This window comes from Silurus meridionalis, chromosome 21, assembly GCF_014805685.1.
Source record: "Silurus meridionalis isolate SWU-2019-XX chromosome 21, ASM1480568v1, whole genome shotgun sequence".
NCBI lineage: Eukaryota > Metazoa > Chordata > Actinopteri > Siluriformes > Siluridae > Silurus > Silurus meridionalis.
Window position 1 is genome coordinate 17,838,853 of NC_060904.1, and position 16,399 is coordinate 17,855,251.

The following is a 16,399-nucleotide window of genomic DNA, read 5'->3' on the forward strand; positions in this document are numbered from 1 at the left end:
CAATGAACTGATGCTGAGATGTTTTTGGGGGTTAAAACTATTCAGGTGAAACCAGTAGAATTTAATCTGATCAACATGAACATAAACAACTGATACTGTAGGAAACAGCAGACACTTAAACACAATCCATTAAATTAATGTACTAAAGCGTTCGCAATTTGATCAAAGCGACTGAGAAAATGTTTTTATGATGAGCACAAGTGATTAAATGATGTGGAGTTTGAACAATTAATTTTGAGAAATTTCATTTCTAATCTGAGAAACGCTGCAAAGCAACTGAGAACAATTATAAATAATTGATCATTTTTCAGTCTTTAAATTATCAGATCGTTTCTCAGATTTTATGATGTTCCTTGTAAAAAAAAAAAAAAAAAAACCCTCATACATGAAGTGAGATCACATGACACTTTCAGCTGTTGTTTAGATCATGTGACTCCTGAAAGTGACTTTTTTTAAGTCATTCATCAGTTTCAAAAGAAATAAGCAGAACAATCTGATGATCAGGACCTGGATATTATTTTCAAAACGCACACGTTACTGACGTGTGGGGATTTTTTTTTTTCTTTCCTCTGATCGTATGACTTTCTGTCGAAGCCTGAGGTTTAAATCAGCAGTACTATCACATGATTATAGTCACAATTCATTTACATTGACACGTTTTCTTTTTATAAATTGATATTTCTATTTCTGAATTTGTAAATTCAGTTTTTTGTAAATTATATTTAATTCTTATTCAGCTTTTTTTATTTTAATTTTCGCCCTTTATATTTTTTGTCTATTTTATAGCACAGAACAGACAACAAAAACTGTTTATTGTTTTATTTGTATTATTTTATTCTATTTATATTCTTTAAATAAAAATATATGATTTTACTCTCTAAATCTTAACCTTCAAAATTTCTGTGTATTTTTTTTTTATGTATTATCCTGTTTTATTTCTATTATTTTATTACATTTTTATTTAATTATATAATCACATACTGATTTTACTTTTTAATTCTTATCCTTTCAATTCTTTGTCCTTTTTGTGTCATGGTTCAGTCATTAGAAACTTTTCACTGTTCATTTTGCTCTCTTTTGTATTTAGTTATTATTTTTTGTATTATTTGTATGTGAATAAAAGAAGAATATGAATCTGATTGTATTTCTCCTCGCTGTATTGTTGAAGGACTGTGTTCAGGAACAGTTGCACGAATGCCTGGCATGAACCTGACGTCTTTCAGCTGAAGTGTGTGTTTATCTGTGTACATCATTCTAGGGTTGATTACCATGGTGTCTTTGTTGCATGTGTCTCAATTCTCGGTATCTTCCACACGTATGGGTTTCTCCTACAGGTATAAGATTACACCTGATGAATGAACATAAGAGCTGAGAGCTTCTACTGGCTGGAAATCAAATATGTCCTTATAAATACAAACAAAAACATTCTGGCAATGTTTCCCAGTACCTGAAGCCTGAACCCGGGGAACTCTGGGAATGCCGGGAAAGCAGGGAACGCCACTCCCATTTCTCATATGTTCATCGTTTTGTTTTGTTTTTTCCAGTCAGGTCTGAGTTGCAGGTAAACTTTGTAACCAACTGGTATTTACGGCCATCTGGTTTATGGTTATGACCCCATAAAAAAGATGTCACGCAGCCTGTAAATGAAATAAAAACTCAGATGTAAAGTTTGGCTGATTGTAAGGATGTAGTGGAAAATCTTCCTGGAAGAGTGGAGGATATTTTTACACCAAATACAGAATAAATATGGAATGGAATGTTCAAAATCATACTTTCAAATGTCCTCAAATAATGTCTCTCCATATAATGTCTGTATATAAATATATCTGCATTAAACCAATCATATCACAGTCACATGACTCTCACGTGTCACTAATTACCCTCACCCGTGACCTGTTCTTGTTAAGCGTTGCTCAATGTTCTGCTCTTTGGCCTCACCTTCAGTCTGTGTGTTATGGAGATGAATCCTGGCTTTATGTTTATGATTCCTGTTTCTCTTTGGTCAGTTCTTAATTGTTTAAATAAATCTGCTCTGGCATCCGCTGCCTCGTGACACTGAGGTATTCAGTCATTAATATCATCCTGCAATTCGTAGCTTCACTTCTCCTTTAAATGGACCACACCCCCAAAATGGAGAACTCAGAAGGGTCATGGTGTCAGGTAGAATATTCCCTGTAGCTCCAGGACACGATGTGGTCATAAAGGTGACAGGGATTAGGTAAAGAGGAAGTGGACGTCTTAGAGCAACTGCAACTGCGTCTGTGCTGAAGCTTACGCACAATGGGTGCAAACAATACCTGCTAACATTTACATGGGAGACGGCTCTTATCTCACACAGATTGCATCAATTACACACACACACACACACACACACACACACACACACACACACACACACACAGATCAAATTCATTTCTGCCTTTTGTCCACTAGATGATTTTTGTCCACACTGAATGCATCTGTTACAATTATTTAATAATTGAAATAAATACTAATTAAGTGATTAATTAACAGAATAATTAAATAACCAATCTTTAAATTACATTGTTAGTAATTCATTGGTCAATTGACATTGGTCAATAAATCATTATTAAATATTAAATAAATAATAAAATGTTGATTAATTTACAGTCAGTTTAAATGTGCGCGATAAATATTTCACCTGTTGCTATGGATATATAGAAAAAACAAATAAACAGATTACATCCATCCGATATTACGCCACGATTCGTATTATTACACGCAGATAAAACTCTGGATTCTGATTGGTTCATCACAAACACATCAACTGGTTTGTTTCATCCAATGTATTTATCTTGACTTTAACAGAAAAAAAACAAGTGTAATGCGATATGCTAATGCCCAGTGGTGTTGGTGTTGGAAGGTCATAAGTTTAAATTCCAGCGCCACCAAGCTGTCACTGCTGGGCCCTTGAGCATTAACTTTGGTCTTAAGTGTCAGAGGTGAAGCTTGGAATAAACTTCAGACATCTTCAGGACAGAGGAGTTTGATAACATGGTTGCAAGTTGCTTTGGTTTTCATGTCACACCAGAAAGATAAAGGTAGCTATAAACGGATAAAAAAATAATGATTATATTGTTAAAGAATTTTATTACAGTTGTGGGTAAAAGGCTGTGGTGTGGCGTCAGAAGAATAAAACACTTCAGCTCCATTGTGTGAGAGGAGCTCCACCTTCATGACATGGCAGAGACACCGATAGTTTTACTGTAACTGTATAACTAAATAATTTATTCTCCATTGCAACTCAAACATTGTGTTGATTGAAGAAAATGGATTCAGGATCCTTTTCCAGAGCGACTTACAATTATCTCATCAGATGAGCAGCTAAGGGCCTTTCTCAAGGGCCCAGCAGTGGCAGCTTGGTGGTGCTGGGATTTGAACTCATAACCTTTTAAGCTGAGGTCCAACATTTTATCCACTGAGCTCCCACCTCCCAGTGTCCCAGTGTGCAGTGACCTTCTGCGTATGGAAAGTTAAAAAAAACGAACAAATGCATTTGTTCTCAAACAAGAAGGGAGTTCAATCCATATCAGAGCTGCTGATAAAGTGAGTCACATTGGAACTGAAGTGAGGTCCATGCTGAAGGACACGGGGCTGTGGTATATAAACTCGTTTTAGCTGATCACACACTCCTGGACACACTTCTGCACACGATTCTGGACATACTCCTGATCACATCCCCCTGAATACGTTTAAGAACGTGGTGTCTGGGGGACACCCGAACATTTTCACCATTTCAGGCGAGAAGAAATCTGAAGTTTGGACGTCGATCGAGTTGGACAGCGAGTTGAGCATCATGAATAAACCGGTAATGTGTGTTTGTGTGTGTGTTTGTGTGTGTGTGTTGCTTTTTGGCTACTAAGAATTTCTTAAATTTTTCACAGGACTCATACGAGATGTTCGTGGAGATGGATAAAATGGACGGGGACATGGAGGTGAAGATCAAGAAAAAGAAAAAAGAGAAGAAAAAGGAGCGGTTGGAGAACATGAAGAAGGAGATGGATATTGTGAGTGACACACGGGACGTTTTCACGCGTCTCCAGTGAGAAACGTGTTTAAATGTTTGCGTGATGGTTTTGTTTGTGCAGGACGACCACGAGATCACGATGGAGGAGCTGGAGGCGAGATACACCACGAGCATTACGAAAGTAAGATCCACTTCATTACAGCATTATACACAGGAATATTACTCATACAGTACAGTACCATCATACCATAGCCACCATATATATATATATATATATATATATATATATATATATATATATATATATATATATATAAAGTAAATAAAATATATATTAATGTCCTTTTCCTTCGTCATTTTCTGTTTTAAAGCCCCATGTATTTGTTGGTGTTGTTATCGTTAGACTTTTAATATAATGTTAATACACTCTGCTTTGTGTTGCGGCTCCTGTTCATTCTCCTGCTCTGTGTGCTGTGGTTAAGGGTCTCAGCTCGAGGACAGCTGAACAGGTTCTGGAACGTGACGGCCCCAACGAGCTGAAGCCACCCAAAGGAACACCCGAGTACGTGAAGTTCGCTCGGCAGCTGGCCGGAGGTCTGCAGTGTCTGATGTGGGTCGCCGCCGTCATCTGCTTCATTGCTTTCGGCATCGAGTGTGCCAAGGGTGAAATCGCCAGCTACGATAATGTGAGTGTTCTGAATACATATCTATAAAAAAGATTTGGCTTGGGCAGAAGAAGCCTTCTTGGCATGTAGTAGAGAAACCTCAGTTTGGGGAAATTCTCAATTTTGGAAACGGACAACTTGGATTGGGGAAAAAGAAGTTTTAGGTTGGGTAGAAATATAACTTTTGGTTGGATAAAAGAAGCATCAGTTTGGGGCAAAGAATCTTCAGGTTGGGGGAAACAAGCATTGGTTTGAAGATGAGAAACCTTGGGTTGAGTGAAGCCTTCGTGTGAAAGATAGAAACCTCAGTTTGGGTATGAAAAGCTTTATAGTTGGGTAATAAAAGACTTTTAAACATTTCCATAAGGACACGTTTGCATACTGTTTATAGTGTAGGTAAAAAAACAAAACCAGAGAAGCCTCAGGTTGGGCAATCGTTTAAAGAATAACTAGAATGTACAGATCAGAGCATCATTATTATAATTGTCGAAATACCGAACTATTGAGAAATAAGTGTTTTGTGTATAGAGATAAAACACGTCATGTTCAGATTCTTCATTAATTTTTAAATGGGCTCCATTGTGTTTCTCTTTGCAGCTTTATTTGGCCATCACTCTCATTGCTGTAGTTGTCGTAACCGGTTGTTTTGGCTACTACCAGGAATTCAAGAGCACCAACATCATTGCCAGTTTCAAGAATCTGGTACCGCAGGTGAGATAAATGCACCGGAATCCTGCAACCACGGCAACACAGCAGCCATTACGCTTTCTGTTTATATTTCATGTTGTGGCATGTCTTCAGCAGCCTCAACAATGACTTCTAAAGTCTGTGAGAAACTGCGACACATAAACTACTTTGTACTTCTTCTTCTTCTTTCGGCTGCTCCCATTAGGGGTCGCCACAGCGGATCATCCGTCTCCATACCACCCTGTCCTCTACATCTGCCTCTTTCACACCAACTACCTGCATGTCTTCACTCACCACATCCATAAACATCCTCCTTGGTCTTCCTCTTTTCTTCCTACCTGGTGGCTCCATCCTCAGCATTCTTCTACCAATATAATTCATGTCCCTCCTCTGCACATGTCCAAACCATCTCAATCTTGCCTCCCTCACCTTGTCACCAAAACATCCTACATGCGCTGTCCCTCTAATAAACTCATTTCTAATCTTGTCCATCGTCGTCACTCCCAACGAAAACCTTAACATCTTCAGCTCTGCTACCTCCAGCTCCACCTCCTGTCTTTTACTCAATGCCACTGTCTCTAATCCATACAACATCTCAGGTCTCACCACAGTCCTATAAACTTTCCCTTTCATTCTTGCAGATACCCTACTATCACAAATCACTCCGGTCACTCTCTGCCTGCACTCTTTTCTTTACTTCTCTAACTATAAACTACTTTGTACTGAGTCCTTTTATTGTGTACTGATTCAGATATTAGCTGGGCTTTGGAATGCACAGTGCAATAGCAAAAACTCATCCTGTTTGTTGAGAATGGAGTAACTATATGATCTGGATGTGTGAGAAGGAAAAAATAGACCCAAAAAAACCTAAAGCCAAAAAAACTCCTTTTTTCCAGCAAGCCATGGTGATCCGAGATGACCAGAAGACCCAGATTAATGCCAATTTACTCGTGGTGGGTGATCTGGTGGAGATTAAAGGAGGAGACAGGGTTCCTGCTGACATCCGTATCATCACATCGCAGGGATGTAAGGTGTGTGTCAGCAGAACACTGTGACAGAGAAAGACTGGTGGATCAGTGGTTCCGGATCTGGGATACTGATCTGGGGTCTGAAGAAAACCTTCTTGGATTCAGGTTGGGTAACAAAAGCCTTAGGTTGGAAATGCTTCAGAAGGATCAGGTTGGGCAATAAAAGCCTAGGTTTTAGTAAAGAATCCTCAGGTTGAGTTTTGTTTTGGGAAAAAACAAGCCCCAGGTTGGAGAAAAAAGCCTCAGGTTGGGAAAAAAAAGCCATGGTTTTGGAAATAAGCTCATGTTGGAGAATATAAGACTTAGGTTTTCAAAAGAAGCCTCGGGTTGTAGAAAAGAGGCTTTGGTATAGAAATAAGGAGTCTCAGGTTGGGCTAAAGGGGATTGAATTTAAGCAGAAGTAGTCTCAGCTTTAGGACTGAGTTAAAATATATTCTGCCTGGGCAATAAAAGTATATAACAGGGCAAAGAGATCTGTGTTTCAGAAAAGGAATCTTCATGTTGGGCAAAAGCATATGCTGTCTCTGATGTATGTATGAATTAATGAATAATTTATAACCCAAATCGACCCACTGTCACCAGATTCAGTTTATAAATTCATGCTTAATGTTTTCAACTTCTCAGACGTAGTCTCAGATAACAGCTGCTGGCAGAAGGAGGCCATGTATTCATGTATTTCCAAAATATATTTTTCTCTCTTGACTGTGGCTCTGAACTGATCTCAAAGCAGTTTAAACAAACACAAACGTCTCGTAATTCTGCTCACCTTTCCAGGTGGATAATTCCTCTCTGACTGGTGAGTCGGAGCCTCAAACCAGGAGTCCAGAGTGCACCCATGAGAATCCACTGGAGACCCGAAACATCGCCTTCTTCTCCACAACCTGTTTAGAAGGTAACACACACACACATATGTGCCATGAGATACACCCAGGAAGCTGCTGATTAACTGATTCTCAGCAGCACATGATGAGAAGTGTAATATCTGCTTCGACAGGTGTAGCTACAGGAATCATCATCAACACCGGAGATCGCACCATCATCGGACGCATCGCCAGTCTGGCCTCAGGAGTGGGCAATGAGAAAACCCCTATCGCCATCGAGATCGAGCATTTCGTCGACATCATTGCCGGTCTGGCTATCTTCTTCGGGTTCACATTCTTCGTGGTCGCAATGTTTATTGGTTACGCCTTTTTGGAGGCCATGATCTTCTTTATGGCTATCGTGGTGGCTTACGTGCCTGAGGGACTTTTAGCTACTGTTACAGTAAGTATAAAAATTACATGAAAAAATTTCATGATAAAAACTTTACTGTTTATTTCATTACAATTACATCACCAGGCAGAAGCAAAAAATAATATAAATAATAAATAAACATTTCAAATTAAATTAATTATAAAATCTTGGGATCATCAGAAACCATCTCTGGGCACCATATTGATTCTGCGTGACGTCCATTGAGCATTAGCCATTGATATACGTGAAAATGTAAAACTCCAGCAACATGGAGATGTGACACATCTAAACACTCAACACAGCGAGGAGAGCTGATTGCTGAATGATTTAATGATGTCACTTCATTGACTCCGTCCCCACAGAAAAACGTGGAAAATAGATGAGTTTAATATCAAAACTTTGATCTTACCGAGGAGAATTGAATCCTATAATTTGTCCTGACAAAGAAATGCATTCAGTGGTGAATTTTTCACCATCATTCACCATTTTTTTCAGGAAATGTAAATTCTACAATTATATAGTATAATTAATAATAATAGTATAGTAACACTGTTAATAATTAAATAAAATTAAAGTATATAATTAGCAAAACGGAACATTTTACAGTACTGTACTGTATATTTACAATATTATATACAATATATACAGTATTTTAACAATTTTGTTTTTTTTTGTCGTAAGATAAAAAAAAAATTAATTCATCATAACTGGAGGACCTTCAAGGAAATTATGTATTTTTAGAAACCAATAGTAAATTAGTTTGTGTTTAAAGAAAGTAAATAAATTCAATCTCTACTAGATTTCTCACCGTTTGATCCGTTGGCATTTTTTATTTTTTTAAGTCGTAAACGATTTCACTTTAACTACGCATAACTGCAATCGTAACAACAGAAAGGACACATAGAGGTCGTGTACCTTTTCATACTTACCTTCACCACTCTTTATACACTGTTTTATCTCACCTTGTTGCTCCAAAGTCAAAACGTCCTGAACATAATCTCCATTATGTGAATGTGACCCTTCAATATTTACACAGATATGAGTGCAAACAAGAGCTGCGGGTTTTACAGCCCTGCACTACACCAGGAGATTTTACCTACACAAATAACCAATCACATTCTAATGCTATTAATTGGATATATTTTTATTGACTTTATGGTGTGGATTGTGTGTTTGTGAAGGTGTGTCTGTCTCTGACAGCCAAACGTCTAGCCAGGAAGAACTGTGTGGTGAAGAATTTGGAAGCCGTAGAGACTCTGGGATCTACATCAGTCATCTGTTCGGATAAAACAGGAACCCTGACGCAGAACCGCATGACCGTAGCTCACCTGTGGTTCGACAACATGATTCACGCTGCAGACACAACCGAGGACCAATCAGGTGAGGGATCTGATCTCAGAACCTTCGTTACTAACTTCTAATACGATCACAACTGCTGCAGACTGTATTCATATATCTGTAATCATATCTCAATCTTTTATATTCATGACCAAGTATTAGTTTCATAATTATTGGCACCTATAAAATATGAAAGTATATGTATAAATGTAAACACAAACATACTTCTACAGTATTTTCTTTCAAAACCAGATGGAAACCTCTAAAGAATAAAAGGATTAAAGGGTATTTTGGTAAAACAGTGTTTTAATATATTCCTTTGTGTTTGTGTTTGTCCAGGTCAGAGTTTTGACCAGTCTTCGGAGACGTGGAGATCGCTGGGACGAGTTGCGAGTCTCTGCAATCGAGCGTTTTTTAAACCCAATCAAGAGACAGTGCCGATCCCCAAGGTGAGGAAACATCAGCGACATCAGAGAAAATATTATTTGACAAAATGTGCATTATGAGACATATGTTTCTTTGTTTTATATTTAATATACTACATGACACAGAGAATAGTGATGGGCGATGCCTCTGAGACAGCTTTGTTGAAGTTCACCGAGTTGACCATCGGAAACATCATTGACTACAGAGCACGATTCAAAAAGATCTGTGAGGTGCCATTCAACTCCACCAACAAGTTTCAGGTGAGAACAGGGTTGTTTATTAAAGGGTTGCCAGATAAAATCCCCCTTTAATTCATTATCACTAAATAATCCTGAAATGATATTGTGTTGTCCAATGATTGACTGTTTCCATTGTTTTGAATGATTTTGGAATCAGCTTGGTGTAGTATAGTGTTTAGTGAGGACTAGAACATTGTGTGCGTGTTTAGTGAGGACTAGAACATTGTGTGTGTGTGTGTGTGTGTGTGTGTGTGGTGCTGTTATAAAAAAAAAAACAAGGTGTTGTGATTAAGCGTTATATCTATTAATACCTGCAGTTGATTAGATAATTTTTTTCTTATACCACAACAATTAGTCCATATTACTATTTTTAACTTTTCTACTGAAAATACTGCAACAACAGTGTTATTGTAGCGCTCTTTGTGGTTCCTTGGTTCTTCGGTTAAACCTCAAACCTCCAGCTGTCTTTTACAGCACATTTTTCTGTACTCTCTCCAATTTGCTGTTTCGTTGTCGCCCCCTTGTGGTGTACAGCTGTCAATACATGAGCTGGAGGACCGTCTGGACCTGCGCTACCTGCTGGTGATGAAGGGGGCACCGGAGAGGATCCTGGAACGCTGTTCCACCATCCTGATCAAGGGGCAGGAGCTGCCTTTGGACGAGCAGTGGAAAGAAGCCTTCCAGACGGCATACATGGACCTGGGAGGACTGGGAGAGAGAGTGCTGGGTAAGGAACCCTGAGTTTGCTCTGAAGGTTCTCTGGGACATGATGGAGGTCAGGTGGATACAGTTTATATTCAGACATGTTTAAAATACCTCTCAGGGTTCTGTCACTTGTACCTGAACGAGAAGGAGTTTCCTAGAGGCTACAGCTTCGACTCTGATGAAATGAACTTCACCACGTCTGGACTTTGCTTCGCCGGGCTGATCTCCATGATTGACCCTCCTCGTGCCACCGTACCTGATGCTGTGATGAAATGTCGCACGGCCGGCATCCGAGTGCGTCCAGTTCTGCACCACAGTTCACAGTTCAATACAAACAATATAACGTCGTCTGTGGAGAAAGAAGCAGAAGCTCTTTCTCTCTATTAACAGTTTAAATTAGAGCGACTAAAATATTGATTGTTTTGTAATATACTTTAATGTTTATACATAATTGCTTTGACCTTTGCAGGTCGTCATGGTGACGGGTGACCATCCCATCACGGCGAAGGCGATCGCTGCAAATGTGGGAATCATATCAGAGGGCAGTGAGACTGTGGAGGACATCGCCACCAGACTGCGCATACCTGTGGAGCAGGTGAAGAAGAGGTGAAGATTGACTCACGCTTCATACACGTCATAGCGTCACATCACATCGCATCACGTCTCCGTCCTCACAGAAGTGCAGCACAAAAAAACAATAATAAAAAATGTAAAACAGTGAAGATTTTCTTTATTGCAAGTTTATAGTCAGGTTCAAAATTATTTTTCGATAAGCAGTGATTATGTACCATGAATACGAGGTGGTAACAAAAAGTTTGGAGACTGGTTCTGTTTACAAGAAAGTACTTTATTTATCTACGTTTTCACACCTTCACCTCCAAAACAGTCCCCTTGCACAGCAATACAGAGCTTCCAGCGTTCTTCTGGAACATGTCCTGGAAGTTTTCGATTCGCACCGGAACGTTGACCTTTGAGCTGCATCTTCATCTTCAGAAAAAGTCCTTAGGAACCAAATCTGTGTAGTAGGGAGGGTGCGGAAGTGGGATCACAGTGTTTCCAGCGAGAAGCTCAGGTGTGAGGAGAGCTCAGTGACACACGGTGGTCAGAATATTACCAGTTTCACAGCTCCTGATGCACACAGGCGTCCCGACGTCTTCTGGCACTCTGACTTATGAAGGTCGGTGCTCCTTGTGACTGTGAGTGCAGCCTTGTGCTGCCATCTCCTGGCATGTTACAAAACTAGTCTCAAAACCTTTTGATACCAAGTCTTAAATAGGACATGTGCTGAGTGATGTTAGAAGCTGTACAGATGCTCCGTAGTTTTATTTGACATTACTGTGATTTCCTTTTGAGTCTGAAAAATAAAAAAGATTTGGCACCCACACGTTATGGACAGTAAAGATGTTTCTGGGCTGAATGACAGCAACCAACTCTTGTTTCCAGTAGAAGATCTTTGAACCCAGTACACATATCAGAAATGTAATCCAGTCCTAAGTATTTGAGATTATTCCCACCTCATGCATTGGATTTGACCTAAATGCACGGTGGTGTGACGGGGCATAGCGTGATACACACATGAGTTCTTCAGGAACATTGTGGAAGCAGGGTTAAGGTCTTCACGGTTCTCGCTGTGATTCTTTTGTTTCTTCAGAGACGCTCGTGCTTGTGTCATTAACGGAGGTCAGCTGAAGGAAATGTCCAGCGACGAGTTAGACGAAGCTCTGAAGAACCACCCGGAGATGGTGTTCGCTCGCACGTCTCCCCAGCAGAAGCTCATCATCGTGGAGAGCTGCCAACGTCTGGTGAGACCTGATCCCACATCACATACCTCACATTAATAATCACTTCACAGAGCCAAAAAAATGACGTCCTTAAATTCTCAGGGATGTTTTTTTGTAGGATCGTTATCTACACTGTACAGCCAAAAGTATTGGGACAACTGACTTTTACAGCCATATGTGTTTTTTTCTCCAAACTGTTACCACAAAGTTCAAAGCACACAGATGCGTAGGACGTCTTTGGATGCAGGAGCATGAAATGTGTCCTTCACTTAAACTGGGAGAATGTTAATGTAAAGCGATATCTGAACCTCTTCCTGTCAGGGCTCCATCGTGGCAGTAACAGGAGACGGAGTTAACGATTCCCCGGCTTTGAAGAAGGCAGATATTGGTATTGCGATGGGAATAGCCGGCTCCGATGCTGCTAAAAACGCTGCAGATATGATCCTGCTGGACGATAACTTCGCCTCAATTGTAACCGGAGTCGAACAAGGTGAGTCAAAAAGAAAAAAATAATAAAAATTGGTTATGCAGATTAACAGAATGTTTGTCTGGATTTATTTTTCCTATATAAAGAATATATATATATATATATATATATATATATATATATATATATATATATATATATATATATATAGGAATGTATGTTTATAAGAATGTATCTTCATCTTCATTACACTTGATTGTAATGCAATGTAATGCACACTTGATTGTAATTGCAGGTCGTCTTATCTTTGACAACCTGAAGAAATCCATCGCCTACACATTGACCAAGAACATTCCGGAGCTCACGCCGTATCTCATCTACATCACAGTCAGTGTGCCTTTGCCTCTGGGCTGCATTACCATCCTCTTCATTGAGCTCGCCACCGACATCGTGAGTGCACGCCATCTCCAAGGCTTTAAAGCGTTAAAACCCACCACCGTTGTCACTCTGACTCTCTCTGCTGCCTCTCCTCAGTTCCCCTCAGTGTCCCTGGCCTACGAGAAAGCAGAGAGTGACATCATGCATCTCAAACCCAGGAACCCTCGCAGGGACCGGCTGGTGAACGAAGCCCTCGCCGTCTACTCCTACTTCCAGATAGGTGTGTAGCATTCTGTTGCGTTACTCTTGAATTATTGCATGTGTTTTTATTTATATGAGGTACGTTTTCCTGTCTTTAGGAGCGATCCAGTCGTTCGCAGGATTCACAGATTACTTCACGGCGATGGCTCAGGAGGGCTGGTTTCCGCTGCTATGCGTTGGACTTCGCTCTCAGTGGGAAGACGTCAAACTGCAGGACCTACAGGACAGCTACGGGCAGGAATGGGTCAGTCTGAACTCAGAGTAGATGCCACCTATGGGGCATTTAAAACATTCAACATGTTTCATGCAGGAAGGGTATAAAATAGTCAAATATACATTACGGCAAAGTGAAATTCATTACTTCGCACATCCCAGCTTTTTTGAAACCTGGGGTTAGAGCGAAAGGTCAGCAATGATACAGCGCTCCATGGAGCACAAAAGGGTCTTGGGCCCTTAACAAGATGTTAACAAGATGTTGGAATTCTAACCAGAAGGTCGTGGGTAAAAATTCCAACACTGAAAATCTGCCCCTGCTGGGCCCATGAACAAGGCCCTTAACCCTTACCTGCTAAATGACAAGTCGCGCTGGATAAAGGAAGATTGTATCTCAATGGTTAAGGCGTTGGACTTGGGATTTGAAGGTTGTGAGTTCAAATCTCAGCCAATCCTTGGCCCCTGAGCAACTCCCTTAACCCCATAGCTGATCAGTTGTATGAATGAGATTAGGGCTTAAACAATTCCTTGAGTAACTTGAGTAATTTGAATACAAGTTATTTGCTTCGACGCTTCCTTTAGTCCATTTAACTACAAACAGAGCACTGTGTTTCCCCACGGACCATTATTACTGACGCACCACCCTCTGAACTCTGGATTGCTCTGGGGTAAAAAAATCAATAGCTGCAGCCCTAAATGAGATAAATGTAAGTCGCTCTGGATAAGGGCTGTAAATGTAAAAGATAAGGGTGTCTGCAAAATACCATGGGAGGGGCCTAATGTCTCTTCCTTGTCAATCATAGTGACACTAGCCAATCATAGGCATCTTTGACCTCATGTATGTGGGAGAGGGCTGATAGATGCTATCCTGTGAGTGTGTTGCACTGCTGTAGGATGGAGCACATGCAGCAGTTTTATACTGGTGTAATCAGTCTTTTACTATAAATACATCCATATTTGTTATGCAACTGTTATTACACTGCATATAACCTGGAACCAATAAAAGGAATCCATTAATCCAAATGCTATTTATGTTATTTGTTGTTTTCTTGACAGACGTTTAGTCAGCGTCTGTATCAGGAGTACACCTGCTACACCGTCTTCTTCGTCAGCATCGAGGTCTGCCAGATTTCTGACGTGTTAATCAGGAAAACGCGCCGACTCTCCGTCTTCCAGCAGGGGTTCTTCAGGTCTGTGAGGTTGCACGCATGCATGATGAACGTGTACCATGTGACCAATTACAATGCTACATACAGAGCAAAAGCTATAGATATTCTATTGTTCACTGTCTTCTAATTACACTATACTGGCAAAAGTTTGTGGACACCTGAGCATAAGATTGACATGTGCTTGGTGTAAAGTCATGTTTCAATTCTTGGGGTGCTTTAGGAAGGCCTGGGGTGGCGTCAGCATTCTACTATAGTAATGAGTGATATAGCATTTATCGTTAATTATTTTTCTCTATCAAGACGTCCTGCAGTGTTTGAAAAATGTACCATACCTGATATTGAGCTGTTAGAAGTATTCAAATGACACAAATGTTTATAACTACATATAAATAAACATGTTATTTGTAGCTATAAGAGCTGCTGAGATATTAGGATTATAGTGTGATTTGTATTTTTCCTTCAGAAACCGAGTGCTCGTGAGCGCCATCGTTTTCCAGCTGTGTCTCGGGAACTTGTTGTGTTACTGCCCAGGGATGCCGAATATCTTCAACTTTATGCCTATCAGGTAGTTTACAGTATTTTACATTATTCTTATTTTCAGCAATCTCATGCACCTCAGTAATCCCCGTGTCTGTTCTATCTTCATGTCAGGGTTCAGTGGTGGTTCGTGCCGCTTCCATACGGCATTCTCATCTTCGTTTATGATGAAATAAGGAAACTCGGCGTGAGAAGACATCCAGGCAGTGAGTATATCAAATGCAGTCTGTGTTTTAAGATCATGTTTAAACAATAACCAGATCTAATCCGAGTCTGATGTTCTACTTTCTGAATGTTTTTTCCACAGGCTGGTGGGATCAGGAGTTGTATTACTGAGAGAACCTGAAGACATCTGGCTTCTTCAAACAATGCTTTATTTTATTTTATATTCACCACCAACATGTTTTCACCTGAAATAATTTGCTCGTATTGTCCGATATTTTAAAATAACTACCTAGAATTCGCAACGTGGTGCCTGTATCTGACTGCATTCTTTTATTAATAAAATATTAAACAGTATGTGTAGGGTTGATTTGTGATTCCAGACATTCATTCAGCTCTGAACATATACTGAAAGTCAATCAAAGTTTTATAAAGGCACTGAAAAACTCAAACTATCTTCTGGACAGGCAGTGTTATGACATCATACAATGTACGAGCCAATCATATTCCAGTAGGCAAATTCGATTTTGTCACTTGAGAGGTTTGCAGCGGAAAAGACTGGGATACTGTTATAAACATTAATTCAGTGTCGTTGTGTAAAGGTGTGAGCTTGTTGACTAGTAGATGACATGACATGACATGACATGACATGACATGACATGACATTGAGGAGGGTTTGGTGGTGTTTCTCAAAAGATTTACTGAGGCGAAAGATGGCATTAAACCCGTTAAGTTTTTTGGAGCGATCCAAAAAGTGAAATCACTTTTAATATTTAACAAATTATTATAATAGTTACTAAAAAAATTACAAAAAACATTCTAATATTTTTTTTAATGCTGCCAAAAGGGGGCGTGTTCCAGAGGTACAAAGAGGTTTGAATATACTTTCTGACAGACTTTTTCGTTTCATATTTATTTGTTTATTTGTTTGTTTGTTTATTTGTATTTACTCTCCCAGCTTTGGGCCACAGCGCGCCATTTCTTCTCCTCCTCTAACGCGCGCGTGCGCCGCGTCAACGTGAAGCCCCACGAGCTACACGCAGTATCGCACGTTCCTCTAACCGCAGCTCGGGTCACGTGCTTTACTGCTGACGCGCATCCAAAATGGCGTCGTGGTAAAGACATACAGGGGGCGTGGTGGGGACATTAAATCGCACTTATA

At 39.9% G+C, this 16,399-nt stretch overlaps 1 protein-coding gene and 1 long non-coding RNA gene across 3 annotated transcripts; one reads left to right on the forward strand and one right to left on the reverse strand.

The window, feature by feature from the left end:
- Positions 1 to 114: 114 nt before the first annotated feature.
- Positions 115 to 7,225, reverse strand: LOC124375395. Of its 2 annotated transcripts, none has more exons than XR_006923681.1 (3): positions 7,135 to 7,225; positions 1,448 to 1,637; positions 115 to 1,328 (listed from the first exon to the last, which is right to left on the reverse strand). It is a non-coding gene; the product is annotated as an uncharacterized LOC124375395 (long non-coding RNA). The 2 variants fall into 2 exon arrangements; XR_006923682.1 differs by lacking the exon at positions 7,135 to 7,225 and adding an exon at positions 1,939 to 2,176.
- On the forward strand, positions 3,420 to 15,577 carry LOC124375394 (potassium-transporting ATPase alpha chain 1). The gene is made up of 23 exons (XM_046833707.1): positions 3,420 to 3,829; positions 3,906 to 4,028; positions 4,110 to 4,169; positions 4,471 to 4,674; positions 5,251 to 5,364; positions 6,237 to 6,371; positions 7,143 to 7,260; positions 7,363 to 7,631; positions 8,783 to 8,981; positions 9,279 to 9,388; positions 9,491 to 9,625; positions 10,139 to 10,331; positions 10,428 to 10,603; positions 10,779 to 10,915; positions 11,961 to 12,111; positions 12,412 to 12,580; positions 12,813 to 12,967; positions 13,052 to 13,175; positions 13,255 to 13,400; positions 14,426 to 14,559; positions 15,002 to 15,103; positions 15,190 to 15,281; positions 15,383 to 15,577. Exons 1-23 carry the CDS (start codon positions 3,818 to 3,820, stop codon positions 15,409 to 15,411), a joined length of 3,087 nt encoding a protein of 1,028 aa, XP_046689663.1. The 5' UTR covers positions 3,420 to 3,817; the 3' UTR covers positions 15,412 to 15,577.
- Positions 15,578 to 16,399: the final 822 nt, after the last annotated feature.

What these genes read in the sequence shown, in the direction of transcription:
- LOC124375394 (XM_046833707.1), top strand. An exon ending in ACACCACGAGCATTACGAAA is followed by an intron (nt 4,170 to 4,470) that starts GTAAGATCCACT and finishes GCTGTGGTTAAG; the next exon opens with GGTCTCAGCTCGAGGACAGC. An exon ending in TTCAACTTTATGCCTATCAG is followed by an intron (nt 15,104 to 15,189) that starts GTAGTTTACAGT and finishes TCTTCATGTCAG; the next exon opens with GGTTCAGTGGTGGTTCGTGC.